This window comes from Triplophysa rosa, linkage group LG23 (genome assembly GCF_024868665.1).
Source record: "Triplophysa rosa linkage group LG23, Trosa_1v2, whole genome shotgun sequence".
In the NCBI taxonomy this organism is placed as follows: domain Eukaryota; kingdom Metazoa; phylum Chordata; class Actinopteri; order Cypriniformes; family Nemacheilidae; genus Triplophysa; species Triplophysa rosa.
Genome location: NC_079912.1, coordinates 16,873,673 through 16,893,687, shown reverse-complemented (window position 1 = coordinate 16,893,687; position 20,015 = coordinate 16,873,673). Strand labels below are relative to the sequence as shown.

Sequence of the window (20,015 nt, the reverse complement as noted above, 5' to 3'; positions counted from 1 at the left end):
TCCCAGAGAGGTTTCCCGCTCTCTGACCGAATGAACTCTATTCAAGACTCAAGATATATTTCTTTTGGAAGAGATCGGTCAAATCAAGATGAATCAGCATCAAAGATAAAATTCTCAAAGGAGAATGTCCAATAATGCACCTTGCAATAACGTGTTGTGTTGCATTTGAGTCCCGGGTCTCAATAGCGGCTGCCTCTGCCGCGAGCCTATCTGTTATCCGTTGCCAAAACATTCATTGAAAGTTTACTTTTTATCAGAGTCAAAATTGATTTACTTTGAGGAACTGGTTGTTCCCCACAAGGTAATAAGAACAGCGTATATAAGCACTTCCATCCCGTGGTGTTTTGCTCTCACACACAGGAGATAATTAAAGTGGCGATACTCCAGAGATACGCTTGAAACTATGCCGCCTGAAGGAAGCTCTTGAGCTTTAAGGCAGCGATGTTTGGCAGACGTTTACCTCAGGCGGATACGGATACATCACAAGGCCTTGGAGGGGGTCAGCAGGCCTCCTGATAATAATAATAAAGATAAGGAAAGGTGTGCTCTCAGGTGTTCAAATGAGCGTGGAGGACAGATGGACTGTGGACAAAGGTCAAGAGGGTCTGACGACATCAAGAAAAAAGTGTGCAGCGCCTGAAGAGAAGATGCAAGGACTTCATTCGTCAGTCACAGAGGAAGTATGTCTTCCAGCATTCACATGAATCTGAATGATCAGAGGCATTTCATACGGACACAATGCAATCTCCGTGTGTTCAGGTATCTTTGTGGATTTGTTGATTTGAAACCAATACAAAACATATCAAACAAGACTAAGATTTTTACTCTAGGTTGTAGTTGTTTTGTATTTCAACTAAACAAAAACATTCTTCATTCACATTGTTAAAGATATTGTTACAGTATGTCGCAGGAGTTTTTTTAATAAAGCATCATTTGCACTAGTATTTTTAAATGAAAGTCACTGGCTCCCCAGGTGATGAAAGTGCTCTGTAAACGAATCTTTGCTGCTTTCAATTTTTAAGAACAATGAAATTGGCTTTGTAAATTATATTTTAACTCATTAGCAGTTCAGAAACCTCAACTTCTTTTGTTAAGTTAAATCAACTAAATTATATCAACCGCAACTCTCCACTGGGCAAAACTTTGATTTTTAAGTCAACTTGGCTTTACAAGTCATTTCAACTTACTATTTTAAGGCAGCAAAGATTTTTTACAGTGTATTTTCACACACTAATTTTAAACGTAGTCTAGAAAAATAGTTTTTAGTACTTCTTATGATAAACTTAATAACATTTGTTTTACACTTGTTCCACATTTAAATACTAATATTAACCTATGAAAATATTTTTAAAAAACGATTTTTAATCGTTATTTTTTATTATGTTTTGTAGGCTAATTTGTATAAAACAATTATAAAAATATATTTTAAATCAATATTTATTGTTTTAAAATCATTTTTTTGTGCAACAGAATGCACAGAATGTACTTTTATCTTATACATAGTATTACATGCCTTTAGTTAAGGACTTTCTTAAAGTTAATTACAAATCATGATCTAATCAAGTGACACACATGGCGAAATTCTCTCTAACCTGACTGCATCAGATAAATGACAGTGAATGTGTGGAAGCTAATAAGATAAACACCCAAATAGTTCAACGCTGACAGCAAAATAAGAGCCATCCATCAAGTGAAGGCTGTTCGGATGACCTGCTGTGGCTTTAGAGGAATCTGTACTGCAGAAAGTCTTGTTTCCTCTGCAAAAATCCCAGTGTTACACATGCAAAAAGACTTCCACACACACTAGTGTCTACTTTAGAGTCTGATTTGACACTTAAAAAGTGTGAATTTCATAGTAGCCTATAGGAGATATCAAAAAGAAATTCTGATCTAACTTTTTTGATCATTTGTTTCCATTTACAGTACTATACTGTAAGCCAGCAGCATTAAAGTGAATTTAGTGAATAAATAACACCCAGAAGTGTCACGATAGTTTTGCCCTTATTTTTATTAGTATGTATATGTATTTTCTTTATTTAAGACAACAACTTCTTTTGAACAACTTCCAAGCGTACATATAAAAATGAAAAAGCCTATATTTAGAGAAATGCAACTTTTTGTGGTTCATGCTTAAAAATTGATTATTTGGCAGAAAAAAACTATGCAGAGCAGCCCTTCTCCTAAACCGAGACCTTTACTATGCATCATCATTAAAAAGCGAAATCTTGTTCCGGCCTGTCAGTCAAACCTTCCTGCGGTTTCTATTTTGCTTCACCGTGACTCATCTGTGTTGAGGGCCGGTAAACATGTACCCGTGGCCTCTCATTTCCCAGCAATCAAATCCTAGTGCTAACTTTACTATTATAAAACATTAACACATGAATTTAGAGAAATAATCCGCCATGCTGCCAAAAAATTTGCATTAAAAGCCAGCATAGTGGCGTTCAGAGGACTATATTCAGAGAGATTGTGATTAAGCTAATCATTACGGGCAGTGAATTTTCAGAATTTTCAGTTGTTTGATCAAACATGAGTTTCATCGTGAAATTTCCCTAATCTTCATTATTTCCTAGATTCCCCGTCTGTGATTAAAGGGATTTCGGGGTCAGTCACCCGCTTTCTCTGTTTGAGCTAACCGAGCGGCTTGTTTGTGCGGTCTTCAATGAGGGAGAAATGGACTTTGACAACTTTAGGAACTTTTCCACGAACTTCAGTTTGACAACCTTATGCTTCCCAAGTATTTCAATTCAAGTTACAGTTTAAAGCGTTTATTTCTGAGGCACAGGAAAATCGTTTTACCGCTCGTTTTGCTTGGCAAATGAAGCATGGTATAATCGAAAATAAATGCCTCAATGTATGATTTCTCCTGTATAATCCAATTCCAGAGGTATCAATTCAGAGCATCAGACAAGCATCCATGAAATAAGTGTAACTGGGCGTATCGGAAAGCGCTGCAGTGAAAAGATAAGCCTGCTATGTTTGCATTTTACCATTCAAGTTGTTCACATGGGCATTTTACCCTCAGAATCACTGAGCTGACATTCAGTTTATGGCTTGTTATAAATTCCTCATTTGTGTCCATAGAAACTGATGCACAGTTGTTTACTTGTCACCAAAGATTAGTGTGAATGTGTTAGCTTGCCGTGATGTATGTGTTAATTGTGTTGTATGTCGTTGATGACTGGTTGACTTCAAACTAAATGATTTCTTAATACTGGGTTCACAGAGGTTTGAGCGCAACCAGCCAATATTTAACCAAAGAACATTCCATAAATCTTTTATAGATGAATGTCTGACCCTGAAAAAGCAATTATTCGTTGCATTGAAATGAATGAGAATATATTTCGCACGCAAGCGACCCAAAATCTGCTTAAACACGACCGAAAGATCAGTGTTGCACATCAAAGGTGAAACAAAAGGGACAATTATTCATACTCATGACATTTCAGTAGGGCTGTAGTCAAGTCCACCGTTGTCGAGTCCAAGACCAGGACTAGTCAAGACCGAGTCCAAAGAGGTTCGAGTCCAAGTCAAGACCGAGTCAAACTGAGACAGTCAAGACAGAGACTGAAAAAAAATCATGACTACAAGACCACATACTTAACTATGGAGAATTTTTGTGATGCAAGAGACAGCATATCTTCTATTCTAAGATAATCATTTTCATTATTGTTTGTAATGATCAAAAATATTTTTTTGATTTTATTTTACCTTAAAATAAGGTTATTTTATTTACTTATAGCACTAAAGTCACAAAGCCGAAGTGTAACTTCACATTTTTTTGTATTGAAGTGTAACAATCCTATTCTGCCAATAGAAAATGTTAACAAATAACCAGCAAACACTTGAATATGTTCCCATTCTTGAATTTATGACTTAGTGTCCCCCAAAGTAACCCCCCCCTTATAAGGAACTTTTTAACACCTTTGTGTGTGTGCGCGCGCCTGCCCGTGCTCGTGCGTGTTCGATAGAGGAGCTGCCAGAAAGAGCAGAGGCCCCACGGCTCGTTTAAAAGCACGTTTCGGTGCCCATACTTAAATAACATGCTCATATCGCAATGACAATAAAAATACGATCAATCTACTTTCTAAACTTACAAAAATACTCAAATGCAATGCTAACTCTGAAACAAGGCATAAACTTACCTCTCTTTGTGATGCCTTGCAGGTGTCTTACGAAATTGGATGTTGTCCCACAGGTTTCGGAGAAAGTTTTGTTGCAAAAAGTTTCCTTTGAAGCGCACTGTCGATAAACTCTTTATGGTTTGTAAAACCATTGTATTATGCCGCTGCTCGCTGACATTCTGCCTGATGAATGATTGATGCTGTTCAGTTCGCGCCGTGGACGAATCGTTCATTTGAACCGGTTCTTTGTTTTAAGGTCGAACCAGTTCACCTGAATGAGTAAACACTTAATATTACCCACAAATTAATACAGTTCTTCACTTTCTGGCGTGCATGACAGTCACGAGGACTTGAACCAATATACCGGAGTTATTTAGTTACAGCAACAGCACACACTGAACTGAACTGCTGTGTGCCGAGTCCGGACTCGAGTACTACAGCGCTACATTTCAGCCAGCCATTATTCCACCAAAATATGTTGGCATTTTATGATCAGTACAAGCAATAAAATGAGTCCAGTAAAGTGTCAGGTGGGGAGCGTTTTAAAATGTAGACTACGCTGACATTTCACAGCAGAACAGAGATGGGATGGTTTCCAAACTGTGCTCATATCTGAAGGTTTCGTGTTTTAATAAAGCGTCTCGTTGCCCCCAAGAACCACATAAAGTCTGAAAAATCGTGCATTGATTTCTAAGTAAAAGGTTTTAGTGTTAATGACCATGTTGCTGATGGTGATGTTGCGTTAAAAGTTTTAAGCTATGAAGCAGCATTATTATAATGATTTTGGGCAGGTCTGCCTTAATATTGATCAGTCCAGTTACATTTACTGTATATGTAATATACAAAATAAATCTAAACATTTTGTTTAATTGACTCCTAATTTTAACATGTTGTTAATAAGCCTTTTTCACGCTTCCGGGTTTCTGAATGCTGAACCGGATATGCCCCCTAGCGTCCGCCTATACGGTCTCATTTTTTCCTTTTTAGCTCGTGCTTTTTTAGATAGGCTAATTACAGTATTTACTAGTCGTGTCTTGCTAACGCGTCATATTATATCAGCCACAAGGCGGCGCCCTACGCTTATATTTGACAGGTTCTTCCTATTCTCACACCAGCAACTCAATTCTCTGTATTGGTACAAACCAATATTTCAATTTAAATTAATGTTGGGTACTTGATTTTTTCTCTCAGATAAAAAGATGACCTGGTATGCCTGAAGAAGTGGGTTTGATTTCTTGCTTGTTTTTTGTTTCACTTCCCACTTTGCATAGTGCTTTACAATTCAGTTCACATCAGCTACAATAATCACTTCAACTGTATTCGTGCATTAAATTGAACAACAATGAATGATCTTAAGAATGAATATATATTGCCCGGACAATGCTCAAATGTCTTGCATGTGATATGTGCTGCCATTAGGTTGTTTAATACCAACAGCTGTTTGCATGTCCAGTTGGATATTTTTAGTAGTGGTAAGCACAGAGTAATAGCTTTCACAAGCTCACAAAAAGGCAACAGGACAAGACCTCAAGCTCCACACAAATGATTGTAAAACACTTTTTAAATAAACAGGTACGTGCAGGGAATAAACGAAATCTTTAATTTGCAAAATAATGAAATCATGAATGAAATAATCGCTTTATGTAATGAATTTCATAACACTTTTAAGAAGAGTATTTTATGTGTTATCTCAGTCAGGGGTTGTAAACCAGATGTGTTTAAATCCCTTTAATTGAAGTTTATTTGTATTTGATTCATTGTAACAGATTGGTGACATGGCTCCTGTGGTGAAAACTACATGGATAGCTGTGCTTTGTGTGGGGATGGCAGTCAAGCTGGGTGTCTCTCTGGAAGAGGGCACAGAGCCGACTGAGCAGGACAGCAAAGAGCCCTGCGCCCGCTGGATGAGGGGTGTTGCTGGCACACCTGGGTTTGATGGCATCCCTGGGCGAGACGGACGTGATGGTCGTGAAGGGGAGACGGGAGATAGAGCTGCTCCAGGTGACTCATTTGAGAAATAAATGCATGTAATTGCATTAAAGAATAAAAAAGTGGCTTTTGTTTCAAAATGTTTCAAAACGAATGCATTTGGATGATACCGTAAGCATTTCAGAATTGCATGCGTCATGTCTGTTTATGAAACTACCAAGAAATCGTAATCTATTCTCTTATCTGTGTGAAGCCTCCGAGGGGCCTAAAGGAGAGCCTGGTGAGCCAGGGGACGAGGGGTCAACGGGGAAAAGAGGATTTCCTGGAAACCCGGGTCTGAAAGGAGAGAATGGAGAGAGTTCTTTTCCCTACCACTCAGCTTTTAGCATGGGACTCACCGGTGAAGTCAGCACCGCCAGTGGAGCGCCCATCCGCTTCACCAAGACCTACTACAATGAGCAACATCACTATGATGAGATCTCTGGAAAGTTTCGCTGCACAGTCCCTGGGATCTACTACTTCACTTATCATCTCACCATCCACGGGAAAGAGACCAAAGTAGCCATGTTTCAAAACGGCAAGACTGTGGCTTTTACACTTGACCAGTTTCACAGCGGAAATGTGGATCAGGCCTCAGGGGGGGCCATTTTAAATCTCGCAGCTGGAGATGAGGTTTGGCTACAGCTGTATGGTGAAGATGCATTTGATGCAGGAATTTACGCTGATAACAACAATGATTCAACCTTCACTGGCTTCCTATTGACTCCTAAAATTCTAAGCAACCCATTTGACAACCGCAGGCGCTAAAATCCACCTCTTTCAGTCTGGGGCTAGTTGTCACATGGTGAAAATGTCACAAACTATATTTAAGTGACTTTGAAGTTTTAAGTCAACAGTCTGAATTTAGAAATGTTTGTTTTTGTGTTGCAGTGATTTTGTTGTGTATTCTATAGCCATGAGGAACAAATAAAGAGATCACTCCAATTTTACCTGTAATCAGCATTTCTGCTTGTATGGTGTGAATTCCAGTCCAGTGTCTGTTGAATTTGAACAGAAACAAACCTCAGGAATGACAAAGTCGCCCCAAAATCCGACTTATTCATAAATTCATGTATTTTTCAACTGCTCCTAAAACACATGTAATAACAGTATTGGGTTGTTTAATCACGAATATGAACTTCTAGGTCTGCAGGATCTTTTTACCAGCTTGTCCCATTTTAGTCGTCTTCAAATAAATGCAAATAAAAAAAATGTTTTATCTGGAATTTAGGGAGAAATGTCGTCTCCTGTAGTTAACAGAATGAAACGATCATTTTACTTTAACACGTATAACCCCATAAGCAGTAAATTCAGAAAAAAGATAATACTTTTGCAGTGGTCTCTTAATTTTTTTGTGTATTCTAATTTCAGTATCATATTTCTGTATTAGTTGTAACAATACAAACCACACCGGCATACATACAGTATGACAACCATTTATTAAAGGTCGATTTTGACCAAGAACGGGGCTTGTATTTTTTTCTTAAATGGCAGGTCAGGGCTTGTTGTATTTCTATCAGTACCCAGTGAAAAGTTTGAAAACTCACTGAAGTCTCCCTGTGCTTTCAGCCTACTGTTTTCAACATGTTTGTGTTTTTTATATCACTGTGAGGTTTAAATTAGATTGAAGTTTTTGGTTCATTCAGCAGTCTATATCCTCAGACTAAACATCTAACCAGCTGGCTTTCTCCCAGTATAGCAGTTGGAGTTCAGTTTGGCTCACTTCATTCACTGAGATATTTAATCAATGTTCAAGGTCGATCTATGATCACATTTACACAGTGTTTCTGTGTCATCACTAGTTATTCCAAGTGTTACATTATGAAAGAAACTAAAGCATCTAAATCCCAAGCCTCTAAACTTCCAGCATCTCACGGAAAAACTCGACTAATTATTGGATTCACATTAATAACATAGACACAGTTAATATTGTGTTTATTTCTTTGAAAGTTACTAAAAATTGACCCACTGAGACAGCAGTACGACGATCTTGTTACATTTTATTGTGTTATGGGCGACTTGAAAGGAAAATAAAGCTTTTAAAATAAGAATGACTGCGATGTGTTATTGGGTTGCATTAAATGGGTAACATTAGTTAAAAAATGTTAGTTTGTTTAATGTTTATAGTTATAGTAAATGTGGAAATAAAACCAGCTCTTAGGATCTTTAAAGCTTTTATTGGAAACATTCCAAGCAAAAATCTTACAAATCATAAGCAAACAAAATACAAAGCAACACTTTTGGTGATTTAAATGAAAGAAACAAGCAGGGGTCCAGTTATTTAAATATTCCTTTGAAGCGGGAATGCTGGGTAAATCTGCGTTAAAGCTAAAATGGGTGAGGTGGTCATGACTTTGGTATGTTCAAGTACACCATACTTCTCTTTTTTTCCTGCCTTTTTTCACATATACAAAGTACTCAAGTACTTTATAAGTCAGAGCGAAATGCATCCTAGAGAAACAATAACGCACTCGTGGTACATGGACCATTTGAATAAAAAACAAACAGAATTGATTTCCCTATACAAGTGCTGTCAAAGTGTAGAGCTTAAAATACAGCAGCTCTCGAAAACATGACACGTGAGCAAATCAAATGAAATTCTGCATCTACGTTCTGGCATTTGGTGTGTGCACTTTTTATCTCCAGCCCACATTCTGTCCCGTTCTACATTTATTTTTGGTGTACATTGTCATGAGCCTCTTATTTCTTTCTGTAGTCTCCCGTGTAACCACGCTGGTCATCCTGGCCAGGATATCGCCCACCGTATCCTCTCAGGATATCCTGAAAATTAGGTGCTCCGGCCTCCTGTGGGCCATTTCCAGCATACGGATCCTCTTGTCCACTCATGTAGGGGTCGTACTGCTGCTCATAGCCTGCGGTCTCCGGGTAGGAGTCTTCACGATACTGGGGGACCTCATGGTGACCCTGCTCGTTGCTGTGCTCCTGGGTTGTATGGGCGTCCACAGGTGAAGGACTGGCAGGCTCGGCCGCCTCAGGCTCGTAGCGGCGCAAGCGGCAGTTTCTATCGTATTCCGGGTCGCAGTCGGGATCAGGCTCGACCACTCCGCTTCTGGTTCCATCAGCTTTCAGATAGGGCTCGTAGGCTTCGGAAGGGTAGGGTGCCCGTCTCTGCACATCACTGCCTTGTTCATTCTGTGAACCCAGGGGGTAACACTCTTCATCATACCCGATGAAGCAATCATAGCCCTCTTTGGTCTTCCCACGAGGCCCAAGATGATGTTGATGTTCCTCCGGTTGGTGCCTTGGAGGCTGGAGATGGGTGGGCATGCGTCTGCGCAAGTCTGCCCCTGCAGATGCGTCTCGGTACAAGGCGTAGGGGTCGTGACGAGAGCTGGGAGGTACGCGCATGGCGCTGGCTTCAGAGGCAGGCTCGTCCTTTGGAGCATTGTAGGACAAGCTGCCAAACCTTGAGGCTGTCAGAGGGTTGCAGCTGTCATCGTAGAGTGGGTTGCATTGTCTCTCCAAAGCTGATGGAGATGAAGGAGCCTCCAGGTTCTGGGAGGATGCAAGGGCGTATGCATAAGCGCAGTACGGGTCCACACGAGGATCACAGTGAGGATAGGGCATGTGCAGACCAGATGGTGCCTTCTGGGACAGGTGGGGGACACAACGAGGATCGGTCTTAGGGTCACAGCCGAGATGGGCATAGGATGGAGCCATGACAGCTGCAGGCTTGTAACCGTAGGCTGCACGGAGGTGGTACTGCAGACACTCGACGTCCTCCGCATCACAGATGCGCAACAGCTCGGACTTCTGTTCAGCTGTCAGGAAGGACTGCACCAACGGAGAGTAATAGTAGTGACCAGAGCGTGGGTCTTTCATCACTGGGGTGTGGAGGTAAGCTGGGGCTTTAACTGGAGCAGGGGCAGCGGCTTTGACAGGGGCTGGAGCCGGGGCCAGGTAGGGGTAATAGTTGTATCCCTTAGATTGCAAGCAGTATGGGTCTCTGTAAGGGTCACATGACTTGATTGGCGCAGGTGCTGATGCCTCAACTTTGGGTTTGGGTCTTGCGTAAGAGGCCACGCAGTTTGGGTCGTCAGTCTCGGCACAAGATTTGTAGATGTCGGCGAGGTGCTGCAGGTACATCTTGTAGGAACGACGTGACTCTGCTCTGTTCTTATTTTGCAGGTATGCCAGATAGACGCGATCGAGCTCTGCTACCTGAAAGACACGAGAACGAGATCTTGAGTGTGCACTTGGATTGTGAAACCCAATTCTCGTTTAGGACATAAATACTCTACTTACTCCCTCCTGGTTTCCATTGTCAGTGAAGTACTTGTACCAGTTCCAGAAGTCAGAGTGCTGCTTGTACCAACTGATGTTTCTTCGGTTGCGGATTAGTTTTGGTGATCCAGCCTCAACGCTTGCTTTGTCATTGCTTCCATCTGTCAGAAACAGCATACGTCACTGAGAAAGCCTAACGTTCATACACTACACTACATTAATGCATTTGATATGATGCAAAACATGTATATTATGATGTTGCTGTTGTACTTGTTTGTGCTTCTGGTTTGAAACTCAATTAGACATTCTGATGAGGAGCCAAACCTACCATCTCCTTTTAAACGCTGGATCACAGGCCCGGCCAGCAGGAACTCTGTTTAAAAGAGTTTAGAGAGAGAGAGAAATGAGGGGGTCCTGGTCTCAACCAGATGTTGCATTTGTGAAAGAGTAGAAGAAAATGCTTACAAACAGTAATGAGCCCAAATGAGCTGAGGAAAGCAGGATACAGTTTTACAAGTTTGGGGTGGGGGAGAAGGTGATATAACACAGGTTATTGTGGGAAATTAATCTTCAAACGGTGCACATCAGCACTTTGATGCCTGACAGCAGGGGGTTGCTGTAACCAGGCCTATACAAGCAAAACTATAAAATCTACAAAGGGAAGGAGACTTTATCTACAGGTGAACCTAATTATACAAGAGAAATGGATGAACTAGTGCTTTTTCCCTGTGGATCATCTACGTGGATTCTGAACGTGTTGTAGTTCAATACTGTTTCTAATGTCTGAACGTAAGACCTTGGTGAGTGAGGTAAGGGATAGTATGATCTTTCAGAGTATCAGCGGGGTTTTTTTTATGAGCTTGTTAAAGTGCTGGCACATCTGGACACCTCTGTGTTTGAGTTTTGCTGACAGACGTTAATTATTTTACCAGCTAAATAGCAAAAGCGAGCTGATAATCTGCAACCAGATACCTCCTCTTTTGCTACAGGTCAGTGATGCCTGCGGGGTTCTAACAGATTTGGCCTTTTTTAATAGAACTGCTGTCAGTTTAGATCCATATGGGAAAAACAGAATGAAAAACAGTCGCACATATTATCATCATGAATATATAACTTTAAAAGACTTATTCTTACCAGGTAATAACATTGTTGCTAGCAGCATTCCAGCGAATACATTGAAGAGGGTAGATCCTCTTAAACGAGCCATTCTTAACCTTGGAGATTCCTTTGAAAAAGAAGAAATATTTAGTATGTAAAAATGTGTTTTTGATTAATCTGTACGTTTATATGTGGAAAATAAAAACTTGGCCAATAGTAATTTATTTCTAGTAACTTTATTTATTTATTTTCTAAACAACTTTTCATTTAATAACCTGCAATTTTATTTTAGCAAGTGTTATAAAATATTAAAATAAAACAGAAAACGTTTTAACCCTTTGACCAGGTGTGACTTTTCCTGTACATTTTCAATTCCTAAATAAGATTATTAGTTATCAAAACTTTACTTCTTCAGGTTTTAACATTTTGCTCTATTCCATAATATAACTGTTTTTTTATTTACACCTTCCTACAGTATTTTTCCTGTATTGTTGGTGCGACTTTGGTGATGATGGCCTTGTAAAAACAAAATAGCTCAGTGTTTAGAGCATGGCGCTAGTAATGCCAAGGCCTTGGGTTCGATCCCAGGGATTGCACAAACTCAGAAACAAATGTATAGTATAATGCAATGTAACTTGCTTTGGATAAAAGCGTCTGTCAAATATTAAATAACTTATGAACATTTTATGCAAAAAAGTTTGTGAACTTGCACTATTAAGCTTAAAAGTCTCTGAAAAATGTCTGAAGCAATATTTTTAAGTCACTTTGCAAATCAAATTAAAGTATCTATAGCAAATGTTGAACATATTCTGGAAGAAGCAGAAATGTAATCTGTTTTACCTGTGTTAGATGTTACCCGTGATGAGCTGATGGGACCCCGTATTTCAGCCCTACAGCTGACTGTCTGGAAGAGGATGGTGAGCCAAACCCCTTGTGTACTTCTCAACACACCTCTGTACAAAGACTGTGCCACAGAGATCCTGGTCACAATTTAAACCCAACCTTGATAATTAAAAACAAAAACGGTGCATCCCATGGGGCCGAGTGCATGCTGCTTCCAGTGCTGCCATTGGCCTACGCTGGCCCAGCTATAGTCAACCAATAAGATGTAATTATAGACTCAAAGACAGGAGGACAGAAGAGAATATAAACTTTTTTTTTGAGAAGAGAAAGAAATATGCTGTAGGACAAAAAAACACACGTGGATGGAAATTTCCATTTTACCTGTGCTTTACTTTACCATCGGATTTACTTTCACATGATGGAAAATGCTTGAAAATATCCAGAATATTAAGTTACTATAAAGTGTGCTAAAAATAGATTGTTTGTTTTTAAAGTTTTCGTTTTAGTTGAACAGGCCCAATAAAGTTCAAGTCCATGCACTTTAAATGGCTCTCATTGGGGGGACAACTGGGAAATGGTCCCTGTGATGAGGAGGGACCACTAAACGCATCTTTACGTAGTCAAGTATATGGGGAAAGGCACAACCAAAAACATAATGTCATGAATGTCAGCAGATATTTAACAGAATCACAGAGGTTCAACCTCTATGAACTGAAAATTGCATTAGAAAAGCACTGATGCATTGAACCGGGTAATGCATTGAAAAGGGTAAAGGGCTCATGGGAAATTTTTATCACATACACATCTGCCAAGCACCAGCTCATTCCATCATTCTGCTATCAAGTGCACAAAATGCATTGTAATAGTTTATAACTGAAAAAAACTGAAAATTTTATACCTACAGTAGCTTAACTGAATAACCTGATTATGTTAGTTTAAGTATATTTGTGAGGAAAAAATGCTTAACACAGCTGTCTTTATGGTAATAGTGAATCGCACATGTAATTATGCACCTTTACAGGTGTGCAGGAATGTGCAAAAACCTACAATCACGGCTAGAAACAGATTTCAGCCTAGGGAAAAAATCCTTTACAATTATTCCAACTTTTGACTTGGAATGTCTGGGATTTTTTAAATGTGAAAACATCTGGCAAAGGGAAGATTTCTTATTTCACAAAAAGTTTATTGATGGCAAAACGAACAAAACTGAAGATGTGGCAACGTAGCATAACAAAAGAAACAAATTCCATGTACAGCAACAAACAATTTTATACAGTTTTTAATCCTATTTGTCATCTTCATCACTGAATATCATCGTCATCGAATAGATCCTCAAAATCTGCGGAAAGAAGAATGTAAAACATACAGTAAGTCTTAAATCTGCAACGAAAACCTGTTCAAGTGAGTGAACCTCAATCTCAGAACAAATGTTCATTTGTTTGTCAAAAGTCACAAAAGTGTAGTGCACAAATACAAATGTGTAATAGATGATATCCCATTGGTGTACTCAATAAACACAAGTGTTTAAGCACGCATCTGGGTCTCTGGGTTATTTTCCGTAAATCTTTCAAAAGTGCCCCTGATAAAAACGCCAGAGTGACACGTGTTCAGCTACTTCAACTGCTACAGATGTATACAGAGGCTCTAAAGGGGAAAACATGCTGAGCTGGTGCCAAAGGAGCCCAATAAAAGTGCTTTACATGGGCTCAGCTTCATACCTCCTTTATTCTTTAACTGCCTGTTTTTAGGTCATCCTGCTGCAAGCACCTTTACTATAACTGTATAGGGGATGCGGAAAAGCTTAAAGGAAATTGTAGACTTTGCCAGTTAAAGCCCTCTGCGATATTTTGTTACCAAGCATACAAAGAAAAACAGCAACTTACAGAAGGATAAAGAAAAGAAGAAAAAAAACTTTGCACAGCATTCAGACTTTTATACTTTTTAGGGGCAACTTACATTTTAGATTACTTATAAACACAGACAATTGGGTTATGCTAAAACATCATGTGTGCCGATATTCTAAGCAAAAAATCACATGTAGAAAAACTCCAGCTAGTTAAAGTATTTAAATATCAGGTGAAAGACCTATATAGTTATATTTTAGGTTTATGTGAGCTCACCATTGAAAAAGTCCGAGTGCACTGCCTTCTCATTGGCGGCCAGGTCCATCAGCAGTCCAGTGCTGCCCCCTGCCTGTTAACATACATCACTACAACATTACTACATTAATAATACCTCTACCGATTTTTTTCACCCTAACAGTTTTTCAGATTTATCATAGATCATTCGTTTGATTGATAAATAAATGAGCAGTAATATGTGCATCTGTAGCCATATGACTTTTGCACTAAATACATTTACAAAAATGTGCCACTGTTTTACCAGAGTAAGCACAACCACAAATTAACCACAATCTCAATAAAGAAGTCATAGTACCAATTGTAGCACAACTATGCTAATACAAATGGTCATCAACCTATTACTGCCATAAACTAAACCAGTGTTCGTTTTCATAAGGGTAGACGAAAAACTATCAGCTAATATAACAGTGCCAAGTAATGCATGGTTTATGCACAGTGAATAAAATAATATACGTAATCGTTTTTGTTGAGGTAACAGTTAGTTGAGATTGAAGGGTTTTAACTGAAAGATACATGCTATAAAATGTCTTATGACAGATTCTCAGGAACAAGCATGTGGAAACACAAACCTCATCCAGGTCCACGTACGGTCCGGCTCCCTCGGGAAACATTTCATCAACTGCTGGCTTCATAACTGTATTTTAATGTCTATTAAAATAAATGATAACATGCAAGAAATGCTCTCCTTGTTCAGCTCTCGGTCTCCGAACTTATCAAAACAACCCACTTTCTCGTCTCTCACTTTCCGGTTGTGTTACATGAATATGGGTCCGGGTAAAAACAGGCACCACCGGCTCGATTGGAGAACTGGACCTCAAACTTTTATTGTCGCACAGACTACAGTTTTTTACTGTAAATAATACAGTATTGTAATTTGTATTGCTTAGCACATCATTGGATTTTATTTTGCTTACTGGTTTTCTTTTGCTTGCTTATTTACACTCCCAACATGTATCACCATGAATCATTGTAAAATCTGACGTGAAGAACTTTAATTTCAACAAATATTGATAATATAATGAAAACTATTTACTAAAAGCTTTTTAATAATAGCCTACTTGTACATTTTAAGGCTTTAGCACAAGTTACAATGCATCATTCTATGGCTCTAAATGGTGTTTAGGAACATTACTACATGCAGTGTTACATCATTTCTCTTGACATAAACTAAATCTCTTGTTCATGTCACATCAACTCAATGTTCATGCTGCTCTGCCACTTCATAGCCCAGAGTGTCTCCCAGATGCTGATGGGCGAAGAATGTTCTGGCCATTTCATTGATGTGGTTGTAGGCCCCGATGCTGCGGAAGTACTCCACATAGTTCCAGAAATCTGAGGTGGAATATGGCCAGTAGGGCACAGCTGGAGATTCGTCATAGGGTACTATGTGAGAGAGAGAGAGAGAGAGAGAGAGAGAGAGCTAAAGTATTCATTTACCACATTCCTGAATTCCTGGTACAATTGCACAAACCATGTTTAATTCACCTCCGTGTGACATCAGCATACACAATACTGCAGTTGTACAGTATGCAGGCAGCTCTGCACTAACTTAAAGGTATTGTTCATCCAACATAAAAAATTATGTGAACATTAAAAATGCAATGATGCTGACGGGGTCAACATTCATTTGAACATTCTGTTTTTATTGTTGCATAGAAATACAAAGTCTTATACGGGTTTGCAGCAAGTTGTATGAATGTTTTGTTTATTTTAATTTAGTGATTTTGGGCGGGGGCAAACCATTTGATAAATATGCTGTTTTAAGGAACAATTGAGAATGCCATCCTTATATGTAAACAGGCTAAAGTTGTGTAAAAAAAAGAGAGTAAATAATCCAGTTACCCCCTTCAGGAATGACTCTGGCACCTGTAAGAGTAGAAGGCAGAGGAAGAGTGAATGAAATTTGAATTCCTGCTCACAAAGAGCTGATTCACACATAGAGGGGTAAAAAAACCCAGAGGGTTCGAGAAATGTGGATTTTCCTCTCCCAATATTATTCTTAACTATGAATACACTGTTCCTGATTTATACCATATTTAAACTGCTCAACTTTGTATTTAATATTAACATGTAGTGTTATATTTTATACAAAACACTAACATTCTTTTAGTGTATTGCAATGTATGACTCTAAACAACCTACTTATAGTTACTGTATTTTTAGAAAAATCCAGCATTCTAGCATTTCAATGCAATAGTCAGAAATAATATTATTAGTAACATAAGATGTGTGAAAATATATACTGTTCATATACATACCACTGAAATTATTGGCAAGAAAACATAGAAAGAAAACGCAAAAAAGGGCACACCACTTCATCCTTCCTTGAAAAGAAATAGAGAAATTACAAAACACATATTTTTATATTTTTTTCTAATATAAATGTAAGTTTTAGATATTATATAAACATTTAATAAGCTTGAGAAAGATTATTTTTAATATACGGTCATATTCATGCTGTTATTACTCCACAGTTAGGACACTCATCACTTATTTAAAAATATTTAATTGTTTTGGAAATAAATAATATTACCTCCTTTGCAGCACTGATATATGAGGTCAGTCCGTTTCTAAGAGCCAAATAAGAATAACTGCAGTAGACTGCAGGTTCTGCAGTCGCTGGACTGGAATAACTACATTTTTGTCCCCTCCCAAATTAAATTTACATCCTCAAAACCCACCTCAAGACTCTCCTTAAATCCATGTTATGCATTTAAAATTAAGTTGGCTTTGGCTGCAAGTGTTTGGCATTACTTACATCCAAAAACCTGCTAATAACATTCCAAGAGTCCCTTAAATAATGTTATTATTTATATGATTAATATAACATGTTAATGATTTGTATTTGTATAATATTTAAAACAATGAACACCAGCTTAATACAATGATTGTTAAATATACACAGACAAAAAAACTTTATTAGACACATACATTTACTGATTTTGCATTAAAAAAAAGTAAATTATTTTGATTATATTATATTATATTATATAATATGGGTCAGATACCTTTATATGGCATTAAGTTGCCTAACAACAGTGTACTCCACTCCACTTAATGTACTCCAGAAATTTTATGTTTAAAAGCCATTGCAAACAATGATGAGGAAACATAAAAATATGAATAAACCAAATATTCAGTCTTTGATAGGAACATCACATCCTTGCTGATCTGTAGGAAACATTTTGCTCACATCGATGTTGGCCCGTGAGAAAATCTCTTTGGCGTGGTAGAGGGTTTCTGCAGGCAGAGTGCGTGTGCGTGAGAGAATCCAGGCAAAGTCGACGTGGAACAGCCTGAGAATATCAGTGCAAGAATACACAAGAGCCATACTGTTGTAGTCGGTGGATAGGACCCAGTAGGGGGCGTAGGGTGTGACTGCATCACAAACAGACAGAAAGTAAATTAAATGATGAATGCTTTACAAAAAAAAAACATGTTATAGAGATTTTTAAATGATCAAGTTCAAATCTTGACAACACATACTGTCCAAGTAACTTTTGTATGTCATTAATAGACTTACAGTAGGAAAAGCTGACTCCAAGTTTTGCCGGTTCCTTCACGTCCTGGACGACTGCTGTACCTTCTGCAGCCCTAACTTTACCTTTACTGTGAGATGAAAAATGTAAAAACCTTGGTCACTAACACATTTGTGAATGAATGAACTTTTGCATGTGTGGTAGGTTTGATTTGACAGTGATATACTCACTATGTCTGAACATTGAGAACTTGGATGGTTTTGTCAGGTCTGAGCATGTAGTTTGCCTCGATGCACTTGCCTCTCTCAAAGGATGCTGGGAGTTTTTCGATCTCATACCACTTTCCAAGATACTTTAGGTGAAAAAGTTTTTTGTTTAGAGTTTTAAAGCTTGCAGTGTTTTAAACAGTGTACACTATTACAGTTTTAAAATATAAACAATATTCCTACCTTGTTTAATTCAAAGTTTGGTTGGACCATTGGTGTTGGGCAAGGTCCCCAGCGAAACGTCTGAGCGGAGACAAAGGGAACCAATAGAGGTACAAGTAATACAATCATGACCTTCATCTTCCCAGGAGCTGATGTCTCTGTGCAGGGAGGAGAAAGTCATTATTCATTAATCATGAGCATTATTCAGTTTTATCTCCCTTAATTGTCATGGTGTGTCAGCATGAATTTATATAATATACAGTTATGTCACAAAGTATTCAATGCTGTGGGACTGAAATTGGTTTTTATTACGCAGTCTTTTGTTATGAATAGCGTGTTTTTTCCTCAGTAAGTCAGACCTGTTGGTTAAGTTCTTAAGAGAAGAAACCTGTAGTGTACACATGCAGCATGTTATGACACAGTGTGATGTAATTTAGCTGGTTATGAAAGTTATGTACCTGCGTGTTTATTAAATAAAATACTTTTAACTAATTTACAACTTGGTCTGTTAAGTAGTATACTGTATAATGTAATAATTACGATTAATTTTCCTAATGAAAGTTATTGAGGAGACTAAGTAAAAATATAATTTCGGATTGTTTAGATAATAAATAAAATCTAAACAATAAGAAAGGGCTATTATGTTATTTTTTTGCAATATAAAGCTTTTAAAAATATTTTACAATGAATTAAGGTGATACATTTTATACCAAGATGCATTAGACCAAACCCTTGTTATGCACTTTACAGTAGGCTACAGATCATACAATAATAGACATCATTTGTACACATAAATGAAATCATAAAACAAAATTTCACCTAACAGTAACTATACCACAGACATATCTCTGAACATATATAATAAGAATGTACGGTAAACTCCTACCTGTCCTTAAACCTGTTCGTAGCGTTGAAAGTGTTAAGAGTGCAGTGCACTGATTCTATAACTGTGTGTTTTCAAAAGGAGGAGTCTTACAGAACAGACTAAGATTTCATTGTCGTTGTGGTTTTGTCTACAAAGAAGCAGCTGATTTGATAATGTCATGGGACCGGTACTGACAGACACAGGGGGAAGTGCCTTTTGTCATTATTTTGGTTCTTGGGTTCTGTTTCAGAAATTCTCCGGGCTGTTTAAAAAGTAAAAAAAAACATTTTATATTTAGGTAAAAGGTGGATACATACATCTTAAAATTAACCTGAAAACACGCTTCACATGTCCACCATCAGAGCTGTAGCCAACCTTGTGGAAGGGGTGGTTCTTTTTCTCAAAAAGTGAACCTTTTTTGTCGTTTCCCCCACATTTATTATTTAATTTTGAGGTTCAAATAGGCCTACTTGTATGCTCTAACCTTTACACTGTTTATGTGAATGCCCCACTCTCCATACAAACGGTAAAATGTGTAATCGGAGGACCACTACGAATCCAGCTCATTACAAATACTCAGAAGAACTCCTTGTTCTTTATTAACGGTCCAAAGTTTTACTTTGAGGTGTTAATGAATGCATTAACTAACAAACATGCACTAACATGTAGTTAACCTGGGCAGTTTTAACACATGAATCCTCGTGACTAACGAACCAGCGTCTGTCCGGTAAGGGAGCTCTAACGAGGAGGCTGAAAAGCGTTTGTCGATAGAGTAATTCTTGAGGTTTGGGAGTCACTTTTACTTGCACAGCTCTCTCTCTCTC

General features: G+C 38.3%; 5 protein-coding genes across 5 annotated transcripts; 1 reads left to right on the top strand and 4 right to left on the bottom strand.

Annotated features, from left to right (window-relative positions):
- Positions 1 to 5,584: 5,584 nt before the first annotated feature.
- On the top strand, positions 5,585 to 8,075 carry adipoqa (adiponectin, C1Q and collagen domain containing, a). Its single transcript, XM_057323015.1, has 3 exons — positions 5,585 to 5,696; positions 5,891 to 6,125; positions 6,307 to 8,075. Exons 1-3 carry the CDS (start codon positions 5,667 to 5,669, stop codon positions 6,858 to 6,860), a joined length of 819 nt encoding a protein of 272 aa, XP_057178998.1. The 5' UTR covers positions 5,585 to 5,666; the 3' UTR covers positions 6,861 to 8,075.
- Positions 8,076 to 8,262: 187 nt separating this feature from the next.
- Positions 8,263 to 13,326, bottom strand: and1 (actinodin1). Its single transcript, XM_057322665.1, has 4 exons — positions 11,472 to 13,326; positions 10,666 to 10,710; positions 10,359 to 10,498; positions 8,263 to 10,274 (listed from the first exon to the last, which is right to left on the bottom strand). The coding sequence occupies exons 1-4, from the start codon at positions 11,542 to 11,544 to the stop codon at positions 8,793 to 8,795; spliced, it is 1,740 nt and encodes a 579-aa protein (XP_057178648.1). The 5' UTR covers positions 11,545 to 13,326; the 3' UTR covers positions 8,263 to 8,792.
- Positions 13,327 to 13,440: 114 nt separating this feature from the next.
- cops9 (COP9 signalosome subunit 9) lies at positions 13,441 to 15,188 on the bottom strand. Its single transcript, XM_057322154.1, has 3 exons — positions 14,989 to 15,188; positions 14,399 to 14,471; positions 13,441 to 13,617 (listed from the first exon to the last, which is right to left on the bottom strand). Exons 1-3 carry the CDS (start codon positions 15,049 to 15,051, stop codon positions 13,580 to 13,582), a joined length of 174 nt encoding a protein of 57 aa, XP_057178137.1. The 5' UTR covers positions 15,052 to 15,188; the 3' UTR covers positions 13,441 to 13,579.
- Positions 15,189 to 15,334: 146 nt separating this feature from the next.
- On the bottom strand, positions 15,335 to 16,755 carry otos (otospiralin). The gene is made up of 3 exons (XM_057322708.1): positions 16,678 to 16,755; positions 16,262 to 16,285; positions 15,335 to 15,802 (listed from the first exon to the last, which is right to left on the bottom strand). Exons 1-3 carry the CDS (start codon positions 16,736 to 16,738, stop codon positions 15,615 to 15,617), a joined length of 273 nt encoding a protein of 90 aa, XP_057178691.1. The 5' UTR covers positions 16,739 to 16,755; the 3' UTR covers positions 15,335 to 15,614.
- A 567-nt stretch (positions 16,756 to 17,322) lies between these two features.
- On the bottom strand, positions 17,323 to 19,336 carry LOC130547061 (apolipoprotein D-like). The gene is made up of 5 exons (XM_057322707.1): positions 19,213 to 19,336; positions 18,348 to 18,484; positions 18,129 to 18,250; positions 17,943 to 18,028; positions 17,323 to 17,797 (listed from the first exon to the last, which is right to left on the bottom strand). Exons 2-5 carry the CDS (start codon positions 18,462 to 18,464, stop codon positions 17,556 to 17,558), a joined length of 567 nt encoding a protein of 188 aa, XP_057178690.1. The 5' UTR covers positions 18,465 to 18,484; positions 19,213 to 19,336; the 3' UTR covers positions 17,323 to 17,555.
- Positions 19,337 to 20,015: the final 679 nt, after the last annotated feature.

Coding starts and splice junctions, on each gene's coding strand:
- adipoqa (XM_057323015.1), top strand. CDS start 5,667: ATGATTGTAAAACACTTTTTAAATAAACAG. Junction 5,697..5,890: donor AACACTTTTTAAATAAACAG/GTACGTGCAGGG, acceptor TCATTGTAACAG/ATTGGTGACATGGCTCCTGT. Junction 6,126..6,306: donor GGGAGATAGAGCTGCTCCAG/GTGACTCATTTG, acceptor ATCTGTGTGAAG/CCTCCGAGGGGCCTAAAGGA.
- and1 (XM_057322665.1), bottom strand. CDS start 11,544: ATGGCTCGTTTAAGAGGATCTACCCTCTTCAATGTATTCGCTGGAATG. Junction 10,499..10,665: donor CCAGCGTTTAAAAGGAGATG/GTAGGTTTGGCT, acceptor TGTTTCTGACAG/ATGGAAGCAATGACAAAGCA. Junction 10,275..10,358: donor ACAATGGAAACCAGGAGGGA/GTAAGTAGAGTA, acceptor CGTGTCTTTCAG/GTAGCAGAGCTCGATCGCGT.
- cops9 (XM_057322154.1), bottom strand. CDS start 15,051: ATGAAGCCAGCAGTTGATGAAATGTTTCCCGAGGGAGCCGGACCGTAC. Junction 14,472..14,988: donor CGTACGTGGACCTGGATGAG/GTTTGTGTTTCC, acceptor GTATGTTAACAG/GCAGGGGGCAGCACTGGACT. Junction 13,618..14,398: donor GCACTCGGACTTTTTCAATG/GTGAGCTCACAT, acceptor TTCTTTCCGCAG/ATTTTGAGGATCTATTCGAT.
- otos (XM_057322708.1), bottom strand. CDS start 16,738: ATGAAGTGGTGTGCCCTTTTTTGCGTTTTCTTTCTATGTTTTCTTGCC. Junction 16,286..16,677: donor TCTTGCCAATAATTTCAGTG/GTATGTATATGA, acceptor CTACTCTTACAG/GTGCCAGAGTCATTCCTGAA. Junction 15,803..16,261: donor CAGAGTCATTCCTGAAGGGG/GTAACTGGATTA, acceptor TCTCTCACATAG/TACCCTATGACGAATCTCCA.
- LOC130547061 (XM_057322707.1), bottom strand. CDS start 18,464: ATGAAGGTCATGATTGTATTACTTGTACCTCTATTGGTTCCCTTTGTC. Junction 18,251..18,347: donor CAAACTTTGAATTAAACAAG/GTAGGAATATTG, acceptor TTTCACCTAAAG/TATCTTGGAAAGTGGTATGA. Junction 18,029..18,128: donor GTTCTCAATGTTCAGACATA/GTGAGTATATCA, acceptor TTCATCTCACAG/TAAAGGTAAAGTTAGGGCTG.